General features: G+C 33.5%; 1 protein-coding gene across 11 annotated transcripts in view; it reads left to right on the top strand.

The window, feature by feature from the left end:
- The window catches only part of LOC125046208 (adenosylhomocysteinase-like 1), a 234,893-nt gene extending 226,713 nt beyond the window's left edge, over window positions 1-8,180 (top strand). For 9 of the 11 annotated variants that reach the window (XM_047643998.1, XM_047643990.1, XM_047643962.1 and 6 more), the window contains 10 exons: window positions 178-280; window positions 634-801; window positions 964-1,114; window positions 1,612-1,764; window positions 2,252-2,417; window positions 5,455-5,514; window positions 6,347-6,514; window positions 6,810-6,888; window positions 7,222-7,342; window positions 7,509-8,180. In XM_047643998.1, coding sequence (XP_047499954.1) covers window positions 178-280; window positions 634-801; window positions 964-1,114; window positions 1,612-1,764; window positions 2,252-2,417; window positions 5,455-5,514; window positions 6,347-6,514; window positions 6,810-6,888; window positions 7,222-7,342; window positions 7,509-7,515 — 1,176 coding nt within the window. In that variant the 3' untranslated portion in view covers window positions 7,516-8,180. The remainder of the gene's footprint in view (window positions 1-177; window positions 281-633; window positions 802-963; window positions 1,115-1,611; window positions 1,765-2,251; window positions 2,418-5,454; window positions 5,515-6,346; window positions 6,515-6,809; window positions 6,889-7,221; window positions 7,343-7,508) is intronic. The other 2 variants (XM_047643941.1, XM_047644008.1) reach the window with 1 other exon arrangement.
- Window positions 8,181-9,359: the final 1,179 nt, after the last annotated feature.

Here is a 9,359-nt window from a genome sequence, read left to right as displayed (position 1 = left end):
GCCATCAGATAATTATTTATTAGGTTTGAAAAAATACTAATTAGACTTTGATTGCTTATTGTTAGCACATTTGATCATAAAATGAAGTTGAGATCGTAGATTTATCAGCCTTTTTATTGCTTTGCATTTGCTGCTAGCATGCAGTGGCATCATTATGAAACCCAATATTGCTTTTAGGTCCTGATTGAGACTCTGGTGGAACTTGGAGCCACTGTGCGGTGGTCGGCATGCAACATTTTCTCCACTCAGAATGAAGTGGCTGCAGCCTTAGCTGAAGCAGGTGAGATTTACAGTTATTTCTTTTTTTTAGCTCATGTATATTATTCCATGACAAATAGATGTATTTATCTTAAGAACATTTTGCTTACTGATAATATGCAAATTGTAATGTTTATTTATTAGGGAACATTTTTCCGTGGTTAAATTGTAATATGTGTTTGTACTTAAAACTATATAGTGGAACTCATAATTGTACGTTTTCCATTTACTGTTTTTAGTTTTATGTGAATTTCCTTTTGTTAGATGTTTCATAATTATTCAGTTGAAAGTTTCTTACCATACTTTATAAATCCTTAAGATTCATTAATTAGTGCTGAAAGAAGATTTTTCAAGGAGTCATTTACATTCTCACAGGCCATCCTGTCTTTGCCTGGCGTGGGGAGAGTGAGGAGGACTTCTGGTGGTGCATTGACAAATGCATCAATGCTGAGAACTGGCAGCCAAACATGATCTTGGATGATGGAGGAGATGCAACTCACCTTATGCTCAAGAAGTACCCGGCCATGTTCAAGATGATCAAGGGTAAGATTTCTATCTTTCTTTGGGATGATATTATTGCTTTAGGTACTGAATCTTATCATTACTACTGTTTTTTAATTCAGAGTTTGCAATGTACTTGTAATGTACTGTATATTCTAATCAGATGGTAGGTGTAATATAATTTTTTTTTTTATCCCTCTCCAGGTATCTGTGAGGAGAGTGTGACTGGTGTTCATCGGCTGTACCAGCTCAGCAAGGCAGGGAAACTGACAGTGCCAGCCATGAATGTTAATGACTCAGTCACCAAGACCATGTTTGATAACCTTTACTCTTGTAGGGAATCAATCATTGACAGGTAAATTAGAAATTGCAAGTGAGCCATGATTTTGTGAAACATTGAAAATATGTTGGTGAATGATTCATACCTGCTAACTTGGGTAAATTATCAAATGAATGAGTTCATAATATTGATAGAGAAATACTAATAGTTAATATGCATAACCTGATAAACTATAGATTGAATGTAGTATTAGTATCAGTATTGATTGAAATAATGAAATTTCATATGTTTTTGCTTTGTTTCATGGATTTGAAAAAAGAACTCTAGTAAAAATAAATCTTACCATTTAAGAGATCAAAATTATCATAGAGTTTGAAATTTGTGGAGTTAGGAAAGGATATGTGTAGAAAAAACATATTTTACTTTGAGTCTTTGAGATATAATGAAAAGTATGATCTCTCAGGCAAGTAATAGTTTCATAAGAAGAGGAAGGCATTTCATGGAGGAAACAAAAATTACTTTTGAGTTTGAAGTGATAACGAACAGACTCATTGTTTGTCTTTTTTCAACAGCTTGAAGCGTGCCACTGATGTGATGTTTGGTGGCAAGCAAGTGGTTGTCTGTGGGTACGGAGAAGTTGGAAAGGGCTGCTGCCAAGCCCTTAAGGGTCTCGGCTGCACTGTTTACGTCACAGAAATTGATCCTGTGTGTGCCCTCCAGGGATGGTATGTACTCCTTGAGAAACCTAATGGTTTCTGCTGTATAATGAATCTTATTGGGTGGATAGATATTCAGTTCATCAAATATTTATGTATGTAGCCATACATACATACATACATACATACATACATACATACATACATACATACATACATACATACATACATACATACATACATACATACATACATACATACATACATACATACATACATACATACATACATACATACATACAATCATAAATATAAATATAAATATAAACATAAATATAAACATAAACACAAACACAAACACAAACACAAACAAACAAATAAACCTAAGAATGAAAAAGGGTTTGTTAATTATTAACAATAGTCAACCTTCTGCAAGAATACATTTTTTGATTACCTTGTTATTATTTATCAAAATAGATTTTTATGGGGATAGAAAATAGACTTGTAAATTTTACTAAATAAAAAAAGAGGTTACAATTTATTCTCCTATCTGCAGCATGGATGGTTTCCGAGTAGTGAAGCTGTCTGAAGTGATCCGCCAGGTAGACATCCTGGTGACTGCAACAGGCAACAAGAATGTGGTGACCCGGGACCACATGGACAAGATGAAGAATGGAGCCATTGTTTGCAACATGGGTCATTCTAATACAGAGATTGATGTGGTAGGTTTTGTATTCAACAGTGTTCTTTACTTTAAGTAATTTCTTCAATGGGCATTAAATTGTCAAATGCTGCTTTATTTTCCATTTGATAATAGCTTCATGCCTCTTTTTATATCCATTATGCATTGATATTTCCATATTGTTTATTTGTAGGTATAGTAGCTGCAGTAAGCTTTTATTTTTTTTTTTGGTTTTATACTTTCTTTCATTCCCTTTCTTTCTGTTTCCTTCACAACACTGTCATAAGTTTCTTAACATTTTCTATATCCAGTTGAAAGTATGTTTTCCCCTTTTGATGGGGCTGCTATTCATGCTTGACCATCAGATCAGTTTGCAGTGTCTTATTATCTGGCTTGCTTATTTAACACATATTGAATTGGGTGCATTCTATACTTGGTAGGAAATTGCTAGGTGTAAATATAGCTTTTAATTAGTTGGCATTAAATTTCTCTGCAGATCCCAGTGTGGGATAGGAGTTATAATTGATAAGTGTCAAAGTTGAAGCTATGTACATAATATTTGCTTATTTTATCAAATCGTTATTTTTAAGTCTTAAAAAGGTAGATTGTTGTAGTACTCTCTGATTGTCAGTCTGTCAGTTTCACATTGAAATAAGCTATACTCATATTGATTTCCATGAAATATACAAGCTTTATTCAAATTGGTTTCCATCTGTTATGTGAAGTTTTGTATGTTTCCTCTGATGTTAAATTTGCTCTGTTGCAGTAAATAGTCTAATTGCTCCAACATTAATTGCTGGACAAATCATTTATCATTTAAGCTAAACACTAGATTGTTTATTATTTTACTTAATGTATGATAGTAATGCCATTACTATTAAACAAGAAGTACAGGTTCTCACCATTTTATATCTTTTTTTATCATGGAATGTATATATGTATGTAAATATCAATATTTCATTGTTATTTGCTGTGCATGTCTTACTGTAAAGGGATTAATGCTTAGAATGGAAAATAGGTGGTGCAGAAAGTCCTACAGGTGGTCATTATCTTGTGTGTTGAGAGATGATGATTAAGTGTGTGATATTTAATGTATTATAGTTAAAGCAGGACCTAGCAAATTAATTCATCATCCTTTAAAATCATCAACAAGAAGGTATTAAGCAGCCCCAATCTTTTCTCTTCATCATAATGGTTTCTATCTTTATGGAATCCGTACTCTTGTATTTGCTCTGTTTTTTTCTTCATTCTGTGTTTTTTTTTTTCAAACTGTTCAATACCTATAGTTTTTTATCTCAATATTCACTCTCTCCAAACACAGAGAGGAGTGAATAAAATGTGTCTACAATCAGACACTTTTCCTTCACAACCTAGCACAAGTTCACTGATCATCAAAGTAATGATCATCAAAGATTATCCATTTAAGATATTTGTTGTCTGGGTCCGTCAGTTGATAGACTTCTCAAAGCAAGTGCAATTTCTCAGAAATCTGGCTAAAGCCTAAATCTTCTTTCTTGTGCTGGGTTCTTCATTATTATCTCCTTTTTATTTTCTTGTAATTTTCTTTTCAAAGGGATATGTAAAACTCAAGGGGATTTCTTCTTCATTTATGTTTGACTTTCATTTCATTATCTTGTTTTAAAAAAAATCATTCCTTATATGACTATACACAATATATTTTCCATTTAGTTTCTGTGAAAACTGAATCCACAATTTTGGATTTTTTAGTGTGAGCAGTAGAAAAATCAGGTATACATGGCATTAAGAATGTTTTAACCCATTGCCGCCGGGGAAAATGAATAAAAAATGGGGAAAATGCTGTGCTCATTTTTACTATTTTTTTGTGAAATGTCTCTACACAGAGATGGCTCTGCCTTACCTGATTTCACCTTTCCTTGAATTGGCAGGAAAATGTATTTTTTACTAGTGCTATGAATATCGATGGTGTTATTTTTATTACAAACATTATAATTACTAAAATGTTATAAACATTAGCAATAGCAAAATAAGATAACGTAAAATATTTTTGTAACTTAAAGAAAAGGGTAAACGGGCGAGGCAGGCAGTACTTGCAATTGGCTCATTGGTGATTTAGTACAAGTGTAGCCATCTATGTGTTAAAACAATCAAACAAGTAAACTCACAGTGGGCATGGCATGGCATGCCCATTGGCAATGGGTTAATACAAAAAAATTTGGAAGAACAAATTGATGGGAATGCTAGGCCATGTTGTCAGGCATATGTTCACCAAAAGATAGGAGTCAGTCAGTGAACAAAGAGCTGTGGTTTCAAGGAAAGAAAGTTTATCACTTGTCTCTTATTTTAATGTAAAATGAATTGAAGAGAGAATGAAATCAGAAAAAAATGGATAGGGAGCATATTTCCAAGCTCTACTCAGAATGTGATAGCTACACTGAGGGAGAACAGGGATTCCTAGAAGGTTTACAGGTTCATAATAGTTTCATAAGTATGGTCACCCATTGCATTACTGAAGGTCCATAAGTTTAATCGTATTGAGAGATAAGGAACTGGATCAGATGTATCAAGCCATGAGAAGGGAGAAGCCATTCTCAGCATGGCAGAGGTAGTGCGAGTTAATCCCAGGGTGCTTAAATGCTGCTGTGGAAGATTGCCATTCTCATTTACTATGAGAAATGTTAGCAAGAAGTAGGTTTATCTAACATTTTTTATTTAGGTACTTGAGAGGACAGAGTATATTGGGATTTTCTTATCCATGATGTCCATAGAAGATGGCATTTTTGTTAGTTAAACTTTGTATATATTCTTTATAAATAGTTGTTAAGAAAAGTTTTCCAAATTTTTTTTATAGAATAGGTAAATTATCAGAAAAAGCAATTTATTTATACATTTCTGGTTGTTTATGCAATATTTATGTTTTTTAAACATTGTAACAAAAATATTTGGTTTGCAGGAACTCTCCTTGATCAGATAACATTATGCCAAGTGATACAATGCAGTCTGGTTATCTGAACATTAGCAGTGAACAAAGGTGCATGATGTTCATCCTACAGATTTCAACATTTATAAAACTAAGACATTTTGGCCAATTTTTACAGGAATCACTCAACACACCAGAACTCGTTCACGAAAATCGTTTAGAGAGGAAATCGGAATTAGTAATGATTTTTCCCGTTGTTTTTGTAACATTGATACACTCACCCATATAATTCCACAAGCATTGAACAAAGTTAAACATTTACAACATAATCCATGGGTTTATAAGGTTAAACCAACTATGGTGTAAGAAGTATATTCTATTTTGTAACATGTAAGTGGCACGGTAAACTGGTTTGCATGGTACTAATTTCAGAATGAAGAAATCATTGGACAAAGAATGTTGTCTTTCCATACCAAACAGATGTATCTTTATTGCAGAGATATTTCAACAACACTAGTATTTAATAGTTGTACATTATGATCTGGTCATGGTGTTAACAAATATATATTACATGTATGAACACTTTCTCCTTGCTTAATAATATTTATACCATTCATTTCAAACATGAATAGATTACAGGTGTGTTTCCTTGCTGTATACTTTGTGACACTTGTTGCTTACCTAGAATGAAGAACGTGAATTTCATGTCAGACAACGGGATATGCATAGCCAAGATTTGAGTAGCTGAGAAATGTTGAGAGGATATTATCCACCTCTTTTATGGAAAAAATAGGATAATAAATATTAATTAAGTAAGGAGGAAGTTTTTACACACTAAATAGCTTGCCCACCTTCAAAGGTACCCACAAGACTGATAGACAGACCAGTGTACATTCTTTAAAGACAATCTGTCACAGACAATATGTACACAGAGAATTCAGTCCTGACTTGCTGTATATACATGCAATACATACATTCATTTCATAATCACATAAAGGTTGCAAAGGCACTCACTTCAAAAAATACAAATGACAAACCCTAGAAACTAACATTCAGCTGGCCTATTTCAGAACTCCCTTAGAACTCCAGACCTGACTTGGGAGAAGGTGCGTTCTCAGGTCGATCACATCCTGTGGCCCGATGGCAAGAGAATCATCCTCTTGGCTGAAGGAAGGCTCGTTAACCTGTCTTGCTCATCTGTTCCCTCATTTGTTGTATCCATCACCTCATGCACTCAGGTAAGAAAAATGTCGGAAATGGGTACTGATTGACAAAGTTGTTTTTATTACTGTTTATATTTTTTGTGGGGGGGGGGGGGCATCCAGTATGTGTCCAGTCCTTATGAAACATTCTAGAGAACGAAGTGTTACTCACTTCAGTATGATTTGGTTCTTTAAATATATAGCCTCCAGATTTCTTATCTAATACTATATCATTCTATGGATATTTGTCTATTTAATTATCCATTTCATTGTGTGTCTGCCAGCCAATCTGTATCCATTGAAAGACTCTAATAATTTAATTTTCTTCTAGGCCCTGGCTTTGATTGAGTTGTTCAATGCTCCTGCTGGCCGTTATAAGTCTGATGTTTATCTTCTCCCCAAGAAGATGGGTAAGTTCATGCTCTTGACTGTTTAATGTGATTTACCATTCTGCTATATTACATTGTTATTGAATAAATTATTGGTCCTCCCCAGTGGCATCGGTTTAAGATGATGATGAAAAGACTGTTCGAAATAATTTGTTAATTATAATATCAGTTTTGCTAATCAGCAATAGTATCCATGTTTCATGTGACAATATAGGGTGATGGACATATTATATTCTATTTATTTTATTACATAACAGTAAATTTTTACTCCATGACATTTTTTAATTTGTACAGTTTTAAGTGCAGAATTCCTACAGTTATGGCAAGGTACTGAACATCATTAAAATTTTTCAGATGAATATGTGGCCAGCCTCCATCTTCCCACATTTGATGCTCATCTCACAGAGCTCAGCGATGAACAGGCCAAGTATATGGGCTTAAACAAGGCTGGACCTTTCAAGCCTAATTACTACAGGTATGAATTACTCCAGTATAACTTTTTAGTTTTATGAGTATAATGCTGAATAGTTATTTTGATGAAACAATAAAGTTACAAACTTATTAGAAAAAAATATATAAGTATAGTATCTTTCTTTCAAATATGAAAAATAATGATGTCTAACAATTATTTTTTTTTCCAGGTACTAAGTGATAAATTGGCTGAGGTACAAGAGATTGCAATCTACTTGGACTGTATGACAGGGTCAGAGATATTGAGTCCACATAATAATTTTTCATACATACTTTTGTTGTTAAATCAAGAACTGGTTGTAATATAGTATCATATTGTTCCCATTGTCTCAGACTTTGTCCATATAATAAGTTTATATTCTGAATTGTCATCTCAATAGAAAAAAAAATGTTTGCTGCATCTACAGCAAAAGCCTTTGTACCTGTTAGCAAACAAAGTATGAACAAATGTACATGTCCGTTAAAGAGCCAATAGTAGTACCTGAAAACAGTAACTGCCAATCATCTCAGAGTTGTGTTGAGGTACTAAGATGATATTTCAGAATGTGAATGTAATGTCCAGTAATGTAAGTAGCTTCCTATTGACCATCACAGTAGCAGGTGAACCATATTTGAAAGTACATATCTGTTCAATCTCTGTTGTTTATTATGGAAATGGTGGTGAGGTTCTGATTACTGTATAATTATTATTGAGATTTACTTCTTTGGAAGATTGTTATCTACAGTGAAATTGCTTGGACTCTCAATTTGATTTGTGTTATTGTAATGTGTAAGTAATTATTAATATATACCTATCACAATTTTAATTTAATAAAGAAGGTTCTGCCATTATTGAAAACAAATGTTTATTTGTATTTGGATAAGAATTAAAACTTTTAAAAATATGAAAAAAATATATTTATGTGATTTTTGTATGTGTTCATCAATATTGAAAGGTAATTGCCATGTAAAAATAAGAGCGGAGTTAGTTGGTAGAAATGCTATTGAGTTGGAGAATATTTTTAAGAAGACATAGTAGTTTGAATATCTGTTTTGACAAAAATGGTTCTACACACCACAACAGTCTGGAAAAAAAAACTTGAGTAAATATGCTGTTTATGTATAGATCATATTTGCCAAGTTTGTAATTAGGTTTGGACAAATGAGAGTAACTGCCATGGTCTGAAGAGTAAAGTGAGGGCTAGCAGAGGTGCTTGGTAGCATTAATGAACCATCATTAATACTGAAACTTTCTTGGCAAGGTCTCCCTTTCTTGAGCAAGGTAGAGGTCGAGTTATTCAAAAGAGATCTGGATATTTGAAGGACATTGTTATATAGCTCATAGGCCATGTTTGTTGTAGAATCTGCCTGTTTTGTCTGTGATAGATTTAGAAGACAGTACCAGGTGCAGAGTGTAAGTAATCAATATAACCACCAAGAGCATGCAGGTTTATCAGGCTGGAGGTTAATCTGGCTGAATGAGACGAAGAGTAACTCCTTGTGATTCCTAGTGTGTATAATCTATCGTATTAGCACTCTCTTGATGACTTTGGAGTATTGTGGTATGGGCTGCAGTCAGATTGACTTTCCAGATGATGAATACATCGTCACTGTGGCACTCATTATGTACAGCAATAGGAAGTATATTGATATTTATTAATCTATGCTCCAGTACTGTTAGGTAATTATGTATGTGTGTGTGTGTGTGTGTGTGTGTGTGTGTGTGTGTGTGTGTGTGTGTGTGTGTGTGTGTGTGTGTGTGTGTGTGTGTGTGTGTGTGTGTGTGTGTGTGTGTATATGTGTGTGTATATGTGTGTGTATATGTGTGTGTATGTGTATGTGTATGTTTATGTGTATGTATGTGTATGTATGTGTATGTATGTATATGTATGTATACATACATACATACACCTACATATATATATATATATATACACACATGTACATAAACATATACATATACATATACATATACATACATACACTCACATGCACACACACACATATACATACATACATATGTGTATGTTAATGTATGTATG

Source organism: Penaeus chinensis, chromosome 4, assembly GCF_019202785.1.
Source record: "Penaeus chinensis breed Huanghai No. 1 chromosome 4, ASM1920278v2, whole genome shotgun sequence".
In the NCBI taxonomy this organism is placed as follows: Eukaryota; Metazoa; Arthropoda; class Malacostraca; order Decapoda; family Penaeidae; genus Penaeus; species Penaeus chinensis.
Note: the sequence above shows the minus strand (reverse complement) of the source record. Positions and strands in the feature narration are given on the sequence as shown.